At 33.2% G+C, this 15,195-nt stretch overlaps 1 protein-coding gene across 2 annotated transcripts in view; it reads right to left on the minus strand.

Moving 5' to 3' along the window:
• LOC127718864 (neurobeachin-like protein 1) overlaps positions 1-15,195 on the minus strand; it is a 406,320-nt gene that overhangs the window by 174,339 nt on the left and 216,786 nt on the right. For both annotated transcript variants that reach the window (XM_052224913.1, XM_052224914.1), the window contains 2 exons: positions 11,148-11,272; positions 8,975-9,104 (listed from right to left, as the gene is read on the minus strand). In XM_052224913.1, the coding sequence (XP_052080873.1) occupies positions 8,975-9,104; positions 11,148-11,272 (255 nt within the window). The remainder of the gene's footprint in view (positions 1-8,974; positions 9,105-11,147; positions 11,273-15,195) is intronic.

Consider the following 15,195-nt stretch of genomic DNA (forward strand, 5'->3'; position numbering starts at 1 on the left):
TTAGGCACTTGCTGATATTCTTTGATTTTGCTGAAAATCGGTGACCCGTAAGACACGTGTCGAAGAACATATCTGATAACACTATTATCTTGAAAAAATGAAAAAATAATTATTTTGCATGAGAAAATAACCCATTAGATATGTTTGCCATAAAAATACATTGGGACTTATTATTGTTTTTTTTTTTAATTCAACATCTATAGTTGAAAATCTTAGGTGTACATCGGTTAATTGAATGATAGAATATAGAAATTGTTTTAGTGTTTTTTTTAATAAAAAAAAATGTTCCCCCTTTCGAGATTGGTCATTACATAAGTGTGTGCTAAAGTTTAGAGACCGAGGACTAACAGACTACGAACAGCAAAAAGTGGATACAACATTTGATATGCATGAAAGAACGTTGGACACACAATACTGATTTCACTGAAAAATTTCAACTAGCACATGATACCCTATGAATTTATTTACATACTTGAACTCTTCTAAGGAATATAATTCTGGACAAAAACTAATTCAGTATATGTTAAATGGACAAACAAACAACAGCACTCATTGATGGATACACTTGCGGCTTAGTTCATTTTTAAAGCACAATTTGAATGATTGATTAATGGTTGTTTAACGTCCAGTGGCAAACATTTCATACATGTTCAAGGCGAGAAGTCGTTTCAGAAATAGATTATGAATTATAAGGTATACCAAAATGTTAAAATGTTATCATCGTTTAGCAAAAGGAAATTTTCTTAGCTATTAGAATTGGTACGTCAATATTTTTCTTACAAACTTATATCTTTTGCTTTAAAATTAACACATATAAGGTTCTGATCTTATTAAAACAATGTCACTTAAGTCTGGAGAATTATTCGTGTATTTGGGCTTTTGAACTCCACTGCATTTGTTTGCATCTGCCCTAACCTGCTGTTTAGTGGTTGTTGTCTGATTATGTATTTCAAAAGTTGAATATATAGATCGTTAGTTTTTCCGTTTGAATGGTTCTACACTGGTCATTTTGGGGCACCTTATAGCTTGCTGTTCGGTGTTAGCCAAGACTTTGTGTTGAAGGCAGATGAGTAAAATTGTATAGTTTTACACGTATGAATTTAGTAATGACTAGCAGAGCACTATCAGACTCAAGACAAACAGTGTTCATGTATATTTGGTATCCGGTATACGAGTACGGGGCGCATTTAAAACTGTTTAAGCTAAACGAAATTTTAATTTTCCAGGCGAATTAGACCAAAAAAAAAAGATATGTTTTAATGTGAATTTTTAAAAAATCGGGACGGAATTGGTTCAATTAAATTTGCTTAACGTACCGTGGCAAATATTATTGCATATTCTCGACGAAATTACATTTTTGATCAGACGATACCTTCATACAGATTAATGTTTGCGTACAATATCCATTGGCATTCATCAAACATGCTCATTTTGGTCCCTTTATTGGCTATTAAATAACTACCAGCTTTCTCGTTTTATTTCAAGCAAAATAATTTTTTTTTATCACAGTCACTTTTTTTTTTTATCTCAAGAGCTGCTGCGTGTTAACAAATAAAAAAAAGAACTAATTATACTTTTCGCTGCATTTTAAAAATCTGGCATCATTAACTATAAAAAACTTAGTTTACACATGTATTTGTCATTATTTAATTTTAATGTGAATATTTGTAAGAGGTACATTTTTACTTTTCTGACTAAAATCGATAACGCTCGGAACGGTTATACGATAGATACACGCGGATGCTGTACCGCTTGAGTGATTTACCTTACAAAAAGGCGGACACTTTAAAGTTTAAAAGGACTTAACATCAGTTTGATTCCGTTTAACGGGGGCGTGGCTAATTAGTTTGACGCAGTTTAACCACATCTCAAATTAACTTGAATGACCGCAAGGGAATCTATTTGACTAGTATTAAAATGATTTGATATGGATTGAAATGCATTAAAAATAATTTTTAATTTTTGTCAATCTTTATTCAATTTTCATTAATCTTTTTTAAATGCCGTTAATGCGTTTTTGTCCATTCAAGCTAAATTCGAGTTACTAGTGAATGTGTCTTCAGACGACAACGACACCGCCAACATCATACCAATATACGACCGCAGTCGTATAAAAACTGCGAAATTTTCTTAAAAAATTATCAATTCAGGAGCAGCAGCCCAACATTGGGTTGTCTGATTTGTCTGAAAATTTCAGGGCAGATAGATCTTGACCTGATGAACAATTTTACCCCATGTCAGATTTGCTCTAAATGCTTTGGTTTCAGAGATAAGCCAAAATCTACATTTTACCTCCTATGTTCTATTTTTAGCCATGGCAGCCATCTTGGTTGGTGGGCCTGGTCATTGGACACATTTTTTAAACTAGATACCGCAATGAAGATTGCGGCCAAGTTTGGTTAACTTTGGCTCAGTAGTTTCAGGGGAGAAGATTTTTGTAAAAGTTAACGATGGACGACGACTGACGACAAGTGATGAGAAAAGCTCACTTGGCCCTTGGGCCAGGTGAGCTAAAATGAAAAAATAACACGCCAATATACAAATTATTGAGTTGACCACTGATGAAGCCAGACTCAGGGATTTCCCACAAACACTGCAGTAACACCAGACCTGACATTTTTGCTCATGGGTGAGCTTGGATGCATTTATTTAAAACAATCTAATTACAAATAATGTTAATTAGTTCTGTGACAGCTGAAATTTACCTGTTCAGTCGACAGGTAAACTATTTTACACCGGACATTGATCAGTCTATTAAAAGTTATTTTCTTAAATTTCAACGAATGCATCTAATTAATTTGTTCAAAAAGATTTAGATTATCAGAAATACGTAGATAAATATGATTTGATGAAAAATGTAAAAAGGTAGTAATAAAGGTCTGAAGTAAAAAATTGTCAGAACCACGTTTCATGAACTAGTACACTTGTGCGCATGTGCACAGATGTGAAATTTAATCATGCATCCAAATTTTTCAAAAATGCTAAAATTATCATTGATACCTTTATCCAACATTCATTTGGAGTAATAAGAAATAATCGTGCTTTGTAAACGTACACAGATTTCAAGTATCCGTCTCTGGTCCGCTTTTTACCATTGTCAAGTCAACATCTAGTATTAGGAAAATGTACTTTTTAAAACCGAAAGTGGAGTTGTTGACAGTTTAATTTTGCACAAATAAAGAGTCTTCCTGGTGTTAATATGTCATTTGATTGGGTTAAGCCATTTCAATTGATATTTTATAGTGTGTCTTTCTATGTTGTGATGTTACACTATTGTTTCAGATAAGGGTGAAGGTTTGGTACCATTAAACGTTTAAACCCGCTACAATTGTTTGCACCTGTCCTAAGTCAGGAATCTGATGTTCAGTAGTTGTTGTTTGTTGATGTGGTTCATAAGTGTTTATCTTTTCTCGTTTTTTATATAGATTAGACCGTTGGTTTTCCCGTTTGAATGGTTAAACACTGTAATTTTTGGGGCCCTTTATAGCTTGCTGTTAGGTGTGAGCCAAGGCTCCGTGCTGAAGACCTTACTTTGACCTATAATGGTTTACTTTTATAAATTTTGACTTGGATGGAGAGTTGTCTCATTGGCACTCATACCACATCTTCTTATATCTATCTTAGGCAATCTTTGTATGCTGATGTTGCAAACCTCGAATGATGCACTGTCAATTTAACAGTTAACGTCAGAATATCTAATTTATATCAAAAGTCAAGTTAAATATCTTTTTTGTGTCAATCATTATTGATATGATGCCCAACTGATTACCATGGTTGCCTTTTGTTACTAAGTCTTAAGGGATTAAAATCAGGGAAAGAATAAAAAATGTTTGGCTGGCTCAAATATTTTTTGGAAGCCCTGGTATTATCACATTTCCAGGTTTAGTGAACCATAAGATCTGGGTCAAAATGCTAATTTGGATATAATTTTTAACCATCACATCATAATGATTGTTACTTAGCTGTATATTTTGAAAAGCACTCATCATGCCTATCTGCCTAACTCACACTCTTATATTCACACGTATAGCATCATACTTTATAGTTGAATTCCTTTCAAATTTGATTGAAGATTTTTTATGTATCCCAAGCTTTAATGAATTAGATTATCTTACAGCTCAACCTGAGGTGGGTTTTGCTCATTATTGAAGGATGTACCGTGCGCTATAGTTATTTACGTCTTAGTCATATGGTCTCTGATAGATATTTGCCTCATTGGCAATTATACCACATCTCCTTACAGACCTGGGGGCAATTACATGCCAAAGTAATTAATTACATTTCAATTACTTTTGTCCAAAGACTTGTAAGAGTATCATTTAGAATAAAATCATTAAAATGACAACAGAAAAGAACAGAATGAAACTTTTATGTATACATGCACTTTTTAGCAGTGAAATTATTTCAAGATTCCATTTGTCCATCTTAACATATTTTAACATATGCATATGATGGTTTAAAATAAAAATTGCCTTTGGCATTTTAATCAAGGGACATTCTTTTACTTCATAATTAGTTAAGTGAAGAATAACCTGGGGCTATGATTATTGATAATTGTTAGAACAACATATTTACAAATTGTAGGTCAATCATGTCAATAAATTGGTATTGTTCTTGATTTTTAGATTTTTCATCTAAACATGTGAAAAAATTAATGAATTAAATACAAATAAAGATTATTATACATGCTATAATGATTATAAAAGGAAATATCAAGGAATGCTGTAGTTTTCTCAACATGATAAGTGTTTAAAAAGTATAAAAAAAAGTACCAAGTGCATACTAAATGTAGGGAAAATATAAAATACAAGTTGCTTCAGAACAGCCAAAAATGTTTAAAAAATTTCCCAGCAAATATTTTAATGTAATTGAAAGTAATTGAAATGTAATTCATAATTACATGGCAAAAGGGCATTTCAATACTTTCAAATTTGTAATTAATTACACCTAATTACAATTACATTTTTAATTACCCCAGGTCTGTAGACTCCTTATTTATATATATATAATGTGTACTTTGTTTCAAGTTTATGTGACAATAACTTCATGGTTAACTAACTTAACTAAAAATTTTAACATTATAAGCACTATTATATTTCCATGAATATGAACTGTAAAATCTGGGTCAAAAACCTATTTTGGTATATATATTTGATACATTAATCAATTATGGTTTTTGTCTGATAGGCAAACACTAAAATAAATCCCTTGCAATAAATAAACTAGCATGAATAAAGAGAGATGTTGGGTATATGTCAAAGAGACAGCAACCCAATGACAAGAAAACTAAAAGACGGCAACATACAGTCTTCAAAAATAGACAGGTGTCTATACAAAATGTCAAGCTCTAAATCTTCTTGATTCTATAAAAGTGGTGAATAAATTTAACAGAAACTATCAAATATTTGCCATTTACACCCAGTTTTTCAAACAACTAAAACATTAAATTATGAAATAGGACAACTACGGATGAGGTTTCTGACTGCATGAAATGTGGTGGAGTTCTGTAGATTAACCAAATGATTATTAAAGAGCATACAATAAAAAAAAACAGTGCAGGAAAAACACTTAAAACTCTTAAATAACAGAATATGAGATAACAAATACACAACATAAATAGCAACTTGTAATGCATTAGTTGATTTGATTTGATTTTTGGTGTTTTAACGCCACTTTTAAGCACCTCTTTTGGGCTATTTCGTGGCGGCCAGTTTTTATTGATGGAGGAAGCCGGAGTGCCCGGAGAAAACTGACAATCCTAGTCAATTAAGATTGGAGTCGAGTGCACCCGCACAAGCGGGGTTCGAACTCACAACCTCAGTGTTGACTGGCTAGTGATTACAGTAGTAACTACTTAGACCACTAGGCCACCAAGCCCCTTGTATTAGTTTAAAATGAGTGTAATGTTTCCATTATGTGGACTGATGAATTAAATGCACCTTTACTTTACAAAATCAGTTTTGAGATTTTGTATTAAAAACAAAGGAATAATAGCAAAATATCATTTTTACATTGTTCACTGTAAGATATTAAATAGCAACACTCTTACTCACTTAAGTATATGTGACTTTTGGTTAGATGCATTTTTCAATCATTTTAAAAATTGAAAAAAAAATCTGCTTCTAAAATCGATCAGAAAATTCCTATGGGATTACAAAACTAGAGGCTCTAAAGAGCCTGTGTCGCTCACCTTGGTCTATGTGCATATTAAACAAAGGACACAGATGGATTCATGACAAAACTGTGTTTTGGTGATGGTGATGTGTTTGTAGATCTTACTTTACTGAACATTCTTGCTCCTTACTATTATCTCTATCTATAATGAACTTGGCCCGGTAGTTACAGTGGAAAATATTTTGTAAAAATTTACAAAAATTTACAAAATTTATGAAAATTGTAAAAAATTGACTATAAAGGGCAATAACTCCTTAAGGGGTCAATTGACAATTTTGGTCATGTTGACTTATTTGTAGATCTAACTTTGCTGTACATTATAATTGCTGTTTACAGTTTATCTCTATCTATAATAATATTCAAGATAATAACCAAAAACTGCAAAATTTCCTTAAAATTACCAATTCAGGGGCAGCAACCCAACAACGTGTTGCCTGATTGGTCTGAAAATTTCAGGGCAGATAGATCTTGACCTGATAAACAATTTTACCCTAATCAGATTTGCTCTAAATGCTTTGGTTTCAGAGATATGAGCCAAAAACTGCATTTTACCCTATGTACTATTTTTTAGCCATGTCGGCCATCTTGGTTCGCAGGCGGGGTCATCGGACACATTTTTTAAACTAGATACCCTAATGATGATTGTGGACAAGTTTGGTTACATTTGTCTTAGTAGTTTCAGAGGAGAAGATTTTTGTAAAAGATTACAAAAATTTACGAAAAATGGTTAAAAATTGAATATAAAGGGCAATAACTCCTTAAGGGGTCAACTGACCATTTTGGTCAAGTTGACCTAATTGTAGATCTTACTTTGCTGAACATTATTGCTGTTTACAGTTTATCTCTATCTATAATAATATTCAAGATAATAACCAAAAACGGCACCGGACACATTTTTTAAACTAGATACCCCAATGATGATTGTGGCCAAGTTTGGTTTAATTTGGCCCAGTAGTTTCAGAGGAGAAGATTTTTGTAAAAGTTTACGGACGACGGACGACGGACGCAAAGTGATGAGAAAAGCTCACTTGACCTTTCAGGTCAGGTGAGCTAAAAATACAGACTAACACTGCTGCATTTGAAAATTGCTCAATGTAAATTTTCAACATAAATTTCTATTTGCCACTGGACGTTAAGCAACCAACAATCAATCAATCAATCAACATAAATTTCAAAAGTAAAAACAATCTGTCTTCAGAGTTGCTGTGAATCAGATGTGAATTCTAAAAAGTTCCAAAATTATGTTAGTGTATTCAAAATCAAATACCTGTCTTGTACAACAGTATGCTTAATAGTACTTCTCTACCCCTTTACTTGAACATCTAACTCATCTTAAAACGAGAGGTAAGCACTTAACCTATCTGAAAGCAGCTTTCCATTACCCAGCTTTTTATTCTACGTTTATTGATAATAAAATGCTTTGCCGAGCGCAGCTGGATACGACCGCAGAGGTCCAACCCTGAACAGTTGGGGCAAAAATGGACACAATATTCGTGCTTGATACAGGTCTGAATTTGGATTGAAATTAAATGTTTGACACATAATAGGTTTCTGACACAGAATAACTGTAGTCAAAGAACTTAGAATTGGTAATATGATTTGAATTTATATTCAATTTTTTGCTTTTGTGCAATACACTATGCTGTTGCGAATTGCCCCCCCCTCCCAAAAAAAAAATATTTACCCCCCTTTTTTTTTGCTTTTGTGCAATACACTATGCTGTTGCGAATTGATCCCCCTCCCCCCCTCACCCCCTTAAAAAAAAAATTTCACCCCCTTTTTTTTGGGGAAAATTTTTTTTTCACCCCACCCCCTTTTTTTTTTACAAAAATATTTCAAGAAATTTTCTTATTAATTTCTGAAATCTGTAATGAGAAAAAAAATTGTTCCCACCCCCACAATTTCTTTTTAACCCCAATTATTTTTCACCTCCCCCTCCCCTTTTTCCAAAAAAAAATCTTCCCCAAGATATGGTCATTATTTCAATTCAAATATCCAATGGAGTTTGCAACCATAATTACCCATTTAAATACATCATAAAAGTCTTAAAATAGAAAATGACATACATAATCATGTCTAAAAATAATATATCTTTAATCAGCATTTTTATTAGTAACTTCTAAAAGTAAATTGACAGCTAATCACCTCAAGACAATACAAAATTTCTTTTTACATAATTTAAAAGCAGTGTAAGGGAGGTAATCCTAATTTAACATTGTACTTAAAAGTGATTGTCCATTAACAAGGAAACCCTTGTTTTTTCCCCTTTTTTGCCCTAATTCCTAAACGGTTTGAGCCATTACTCCCCAAAGCTAATTCTAACCATCCCTTTGTGGTATGGAAACTTGTTGTACAATTTCAGAGAGATTCATACACTGTTCCACAAGTTATTGTCTGAAAACTAGAAAAATAAAATTGAGAATGGAAATGGGGAATGTGTCAAAGAGACAACAACCTGACCATAGAGCAGACAACAGCCGAAGGCCAATGCTTAAATGCTTATTTGGGCCCCTTATTCCTAAACTGTTAGGACCATTACCCCATTGTGTTTAAATTCCATAGATTTCTATTAACTAACACTAAAGTTATTGTCCAGAAACCAAGTGTCTTTGGACGACGACGACGACAACGACAACGTGATACCAATATACGACCGCAAAAAATGGCAAAAATTTTTTGCGGTCGTATAAAAACACACTGTTCCTGTTTGTTTCATATACATGAATTATCTTGTGAATATTGGTATTGGAAATAACCTAGTCAAGTTAAAAAGTACAATTTTAATTGTTGAATCATTTACCCATCTGGATTAACTGTAGTCCATTCTTCATCTCCTATGATGTCATCAGCAATGTTTTCCTTGGAAACCAAGGCTTCTTTGGTTACAGTTAACTGTTTAAGATGATCTGATGGATCTAAGTCATTAACACCTAAAAAATTGACAAAGTTATACATGTGTATATATATATATATATATGTGTGTAGCTAATCTAATACATGCATTTGCATGCACCTGTCCTAAGTCAGGAGCCTGTTGTTCAGTGGTTGTCGTTTGTTGGTGTGGTTCATAAGTGTTTCTCGTTTCTCGTTTTTTATATAGATTAGACCTTGCTTTTCCTGTTTGAATTGTTTTACACTTGTCATTTTGGGGCCCTTTATAGCTTGCTGTTCGGTGTGAGCCAAGACTCCGTGTTGAAGGCCGTACTTTGACCTATAATTGTTTACTTTTTACACATTGTGACTTGGATGGAGAGTTGTTTCATTGGCACTCATACAACATCTTCTTATTTATATATTTGGAAAATGATGTCCCTTAAACAATAGGAAGTTTTTATATCTCGATAAGATGATAATTCATATGAATTTCACATATTATATCTACTTGAGTATCACAATAATAAGAACTTGCATTCTACTATCTGATACATATATCTGTATGCACTTTTTCTGAACATCGCAATTATCAAACTTGCATTTTTGTTCATTCTTAAAAAATCTCAATAATAAATGCACCCAATAGTTCTTAAAAAAAACTTTAAAACAAAATGAAAAATATCTTTAAAGGGTAATAACCCCTATCAGAGTCATTTACAATTTTGGTCATGCAGACTTATTTTTAGTTCTCACTAAGATGAACTTTTTCCCTAGTTAAGTGTCTTTTAGGGGCAATAACCTCTATAAGGGGTGAATTGACGATTTCAGTCGTGTTGAAATATTTTTAGATCTTACTTTGCTGAACATTTTGCAATTTGAAGTTTTACATGACAAAAAAAATAAACTGCTTCGCTGAGCGCAGCTGGATACGCCCGCAGAGGTCCAACCCTGAACAGTTGGGGCAAAAATGGACACAATATTCAAGCTTGATACAGGTCTGAATTTGGATTGTAATTAAATATTTGATATATAATAGGTTTCTGAATAAATGTAGTCAAAGAACTTGAAATTGGTTATATGAAAGATTTCTTGCTGATGTGCAATACACTGTGCTGTTGCGCAATACTTAGTAAATCTGTTGTCAGACTATAAACAAATAAAATCTTATAACTCAGAAACGTAAAATCGAAAATTTATTAAAATCAAAAGGGAGCTTACAAAAATAGATATAAACAATTTACCTAAGTTTCATGAAAAATGCTGAAAGCATTTTTGAGTTATTGTCCGAAAACTAGAAAATCCCCCTTTTTGTAATGAATAAAACCACATAAATCGGGATCGTATAGTCTGAAATTTATAAAAATGAAAAGGGAGCTCATGTCGATAGAATTAAACAATTCACCAAAGTTTCTTGCAAATTGGTGAAATTGTTTTTGAGTAATTGTCTGAAAACTGGCAAAATCCCCCCTTTTTTAATGAATAAAACCCCAAAACTCGGAAAAGGGTAAATCTGAAATTTATAAAAAAAATGAAAGGGAGCTCATGTCAATAGATATGAACAATTCACAAAAGTTTCATGCAAATTGGTGAAATTCTTTTTGAGTTATTGTCCGAAAACTGGAAAATCCCCCCTTTTTTAATGAATAAAACCCCAAAACTTGGAAACGGTGAACCCGAAATTTAAAAAAAACGAAAGGGAGCTCACCTTTATAGATATGAACAATTCACAAAAGTTTCATGCAAATTGGTGAAATTGTTTTTGAGTTATTGTCCGAAAACTAGAAAAATGCCCCCTTTTTAATGAATAAAGCCCCAAAATTAGAAATGGTAAATCTGAAATTTATAAAAAACGAAAAGGGAGCTCACGTCAATAGATATAAGCAATTCACCAAAGTTTCATGCATATTGGTTAAAGCATTTTGAATTAATGTCCGACATGTTGACGACAGACGGACGGACGGACAGATGGACAACGGTATACCATAATACGTCCCGTAAACGGGCATATAAAAACTATACATGTTTTTTTAAGCAGTCCCTGAATCATGAACATATACATTATTTTTGGAGTGATTCTGGTGCAAAAGTAGCTTCCATACCTATATTATCTCTCTGTCTGCTGGCTTCAACATGCAGGTCAAAATTATAATTAGGTATTAGTTTTACTCTCATCCTGGTGAAGTTTTCTTGGTTAGACATCTTCCATTGAAGTGCTCCCTGACTCCTGCAAATATATAACACTTCTTCTGCACTAGACAACTAATGGGGAACTTTTTCCCTATCATTTGATTTGATTTGATAAGCTCCTCTCCCAATAAAATGGTCCCCAATTTCACCCTTTTCTGACCATTGAGCTCATCGGAGGTTTTAATGAATGGAACCCAACATACCATTTGATTAGGATCTGATAAAAGATGAAGGTCCAATCCAGGCAACAAGAATTAATATGAGATATTTTTACTTCCCCTCCTGAAAAATATGTCCCTAATTTCAGATTTTTCTGTTTACCATACTCATCTATGGTTATGATTACCTAGTTTTAACATACATACAAGCTAGCTCCAATAAAAATTGAAGGCACTATCCCAATGACAACAAAAGATGATGTACAGGATCAACAACAGCATATCCTTTTTATTTCCATGAAATCTGTTAAATCAGGATCAAAACCACAATTTGATTTATTATAAAAAGGTTCCCATCATAATGAACATGTTTCAAGATGATGTAACCACAACTTCATGGTCAACTGTTCTAATTAAAAACTCTAACTTGAGGATGAACTGGTTTCACACTCTCATATTTACATGATAAGTAAACTATAAAATTTATGTCAAAACAGTAATTTGCATATAATTTGAAAGGGGCATTAGCTAGAATAAAAAAAAATCAAAATATAATTTATCAAAGCGGAATATTGAAATAATATTTTGCAAATTAGCAGTCAGTTTGGTTTAATTTGTCAAAATAAGCTCAAAAACTTCACTGATGTATGACCTTCTATTTCATCCTTAGCTAGAGATAAGTTGCACTCATTCAGTTATTCAAAAGAAAAGGTCATCTTGATGGTTGATTAGATGGTGTCTAGTCCAAAATACCCAAGAAATGCTGATATATTATAAGTAGTGCATTGTTAACTTTTTCTTTTGGATTTTTTGTAATTTGGATCTACTTTTTAGTATGTTATAATTTGAGTCAAAACAGTGAAAATAAATTTGACAGTTAACATAAAAAAAAAAGAAGATGTAGTATGATTGCTAATGAGACAACTATCCACCAGAGATCAAATGAAGTAAATGTAAGCAATAATAAGCAACCATTAGGGCCTTCAACAATGAGAATAAAATGCTCCGCTGGGCACAGCTTGATACGACCGCAAAGGTTGAACCCTGAACAGTTGGGGCAAGTATGGACACAACAGTCAAGCTTGATACAGCACTGAATTTGGATTGTGATTAAATATTTGACACAGCATAGGTTTCTGACACAGAATGAATGTGGTCTAAGAACTTAAAATTTTAATTTACCTTTTCAAACCATATCATTATTATTTGCTTTTATATATAAATCAGAAATAACCAATTTAAATTGGAAAATTTTAAAGAAAAAAAAAGGAAAAAAAGGAAAAAAAAATCCCTCCCCCAAATTTTTTGAACCCCCTTATGATTCATCACCCACAAACTCAATCCCAGCCTTCCCTTTGTGGTATGGTACCTTGCAGTACAATTTCAGAGAGATCCATACACTTGAACACAAGTTATTGTCTGGAAACTAGAAAAATGCTTGTTTTTAGGCCCCTTTTTTGGCCCCAAATTCCTAAACGTTTAGGGCAATTACCCCCAAACTCAAACCCAGCTTTCCCTGTGTGATATGGAACCTTGTAGTACAATTTCATAAAGATCCATACACTTACACACAAGCTATTGTCCTGAAACTAGAAAAATGCTTGTTTTTTGCCCCTTTTTGGCCCCTAATTCCTAAAATTTTAAGGCAATTACCCCCAAAATCAATCCCAGCCTTCCCTTTGTGGTATGGTACCTTGCAGTACAATTTCAGAGAGATCCATACACTTGAACACAAGTTATTGTCTGGAAACTAGAAAAATGCTGATTTTTGGCCCCTTTTTGGCCCCTTATTCCTAAACGTTTTGGGCAATTACCCCCAAACTCAATTCCAGCTTTCCCTTTGTGATATGGAACCTTGTAGTACAATTTCAAAAAGATCCATACACTTACACACAAGTAATTGTCATGAAACTAGAAAAATGCTTGTTTTTTGCCCCTTTTTGGCCCCTAATTCCTAAAATTTTGAGGCAATTACCCCCAAAATCAATCCCAGCATTTCCTTTGTGATATGGAACCTTGTGGTACAATGTCAGAGAGATCCATACACTAACACACAAGTTATGTCTGGAAGTTACAATAAAATGCTCCCTGCTGGCGCAGCTTGATAAGACCGCAGAGGTCGAACCCTGAACAGTTGGGGCAAGTATGGACCAGGGGTTCAAATTAGCGGTGGTCCGAGGTCCGTGACCTTCCACTATTGCAATCAGACTTTCATTTTGGTTACTTGCTACGCCCGACAGACCTTCGATTTGAAAGAAAATAAAAATTAACTTTGCCGACCTTTTGAACCATCAGTATCGTCATTTCAAAGCCATATTACTATTGACATGGTATACCCCTCGAGAGTGTACTTTAAACCATTTTAACTGTCGGCAAAATAAGTTTGTTAACCCATTAGAAGTGATGAAAGTTGCCTTAAGTAAATTTGTAATCCATTCATTGCATTAAAAACGTCATATTCCCTTCCAAATAGCGTTTCAAACATCGTTTATTTTTGTAAATTTTTTCGTCCGCCATTGAAATATTTATACAAACTACTGATCGGAGTCGGGGAAACGGACCAGCTATGAATGAAATCCGGATTCTAAGGATAATGACTACGGACCCATGAATGGCACATATCTGACAGAAGAATATTGATCCCAAAGGGACTTGAAAAATTAAGCAATCCACACTTTCTTTTCTTTTTTGATGTAAAAAAAGTTCTTTCTTTATTAGTGCTAGATATTAAGTTGGTAGTTTCTAACAAGAGAGGAACTAATATAATTGTGCAACATATGATGAACTTAAACAGCTATGATTTTGAACTGTTACTTTAATTGAATACTCGGTTATGAATTGAACAATATACAAAAAGATACATAAAGCCCTTTATGTTATAGTAAAAATCAAACATTGTAGCGCCTTGAGTGAGCACTTCTCTTTCAAATCTCACCACTTCTCCCTATCAGTTTAAAAAAGAGAAATCACTTCTCCCTATCAGTTTAAAAAAGAGAAGTCACTTCTCCCCGCTATGATTCTGAAGTAGTCTAAGCCCTGAGATAATGGTATAATTACCAATAATTGAGACAACACACCCACCCACAGTGACACCCTCCCCAATATGAAAAAATAAGATTATTTGAATTCATAATATACTTGTAAGACAATTACATCATTTATTATTATACATGTTATACCACAGTGACACTGGCAGTTTAGTGCTACATTTATATGGTTGCCTGGCAATATATTTGTAAACTTGACAAAATATTGCATGTAGTTCAAATATAATTAAACAAGCTAACCTAAGACCAAAAACACATTAATCTTACTGAGTTATGAATTATATGAAATATTTAAAATAAAGTAGGACCTGGGATTTATGTTGTGGACCTTTCAGTTTGGAGTGTCAAAGGTCCTGGACCTTCCAGTCCCAAATGTTAATTTGAACCCCTGTGGACACAACATTCAAGCTTGATACAGCTCTGAATTTGGATTGTGATTAAATATTTGACACAGCATAGGTTTCTGACACAGAATGAATGTGGTCTAAGAACTTAAAAATTTTTAATTAACCTATTATGGTCCAATATCCAAAATCTAATTTCAGCATATCAAAGAATCCAAAGAATTCAATTTTTGATGAAATCAAACAAAGTTTCATTTTAGACCCTTTTGACCTCAATGTGGACCAATTTGATAATGGGGCCCAAAAATCAAAATACATGGTTAGATTCAGCATATCAAAGAACCCCATATATTCAATTTTTGTTGAAATCAAACAAAGTTTAATTTTGGACCCCAATTTGGACCAACTTGA

Source organism: Mytilus californianus, unplaced genomic scaffold (assembly GCF_021869535.1).
Source record: "Mytilus californianus isolate M0D057914Y unplaced genomic scaffold, xbMytCali1.0.p SCAF_10, whole genome shotgun sequence".
NCBI lineage: Eukaryota > Metazoa > Mollusca > Bivalvia > Mytilida > Mytilidae > Mytilus > Mytilus californianus.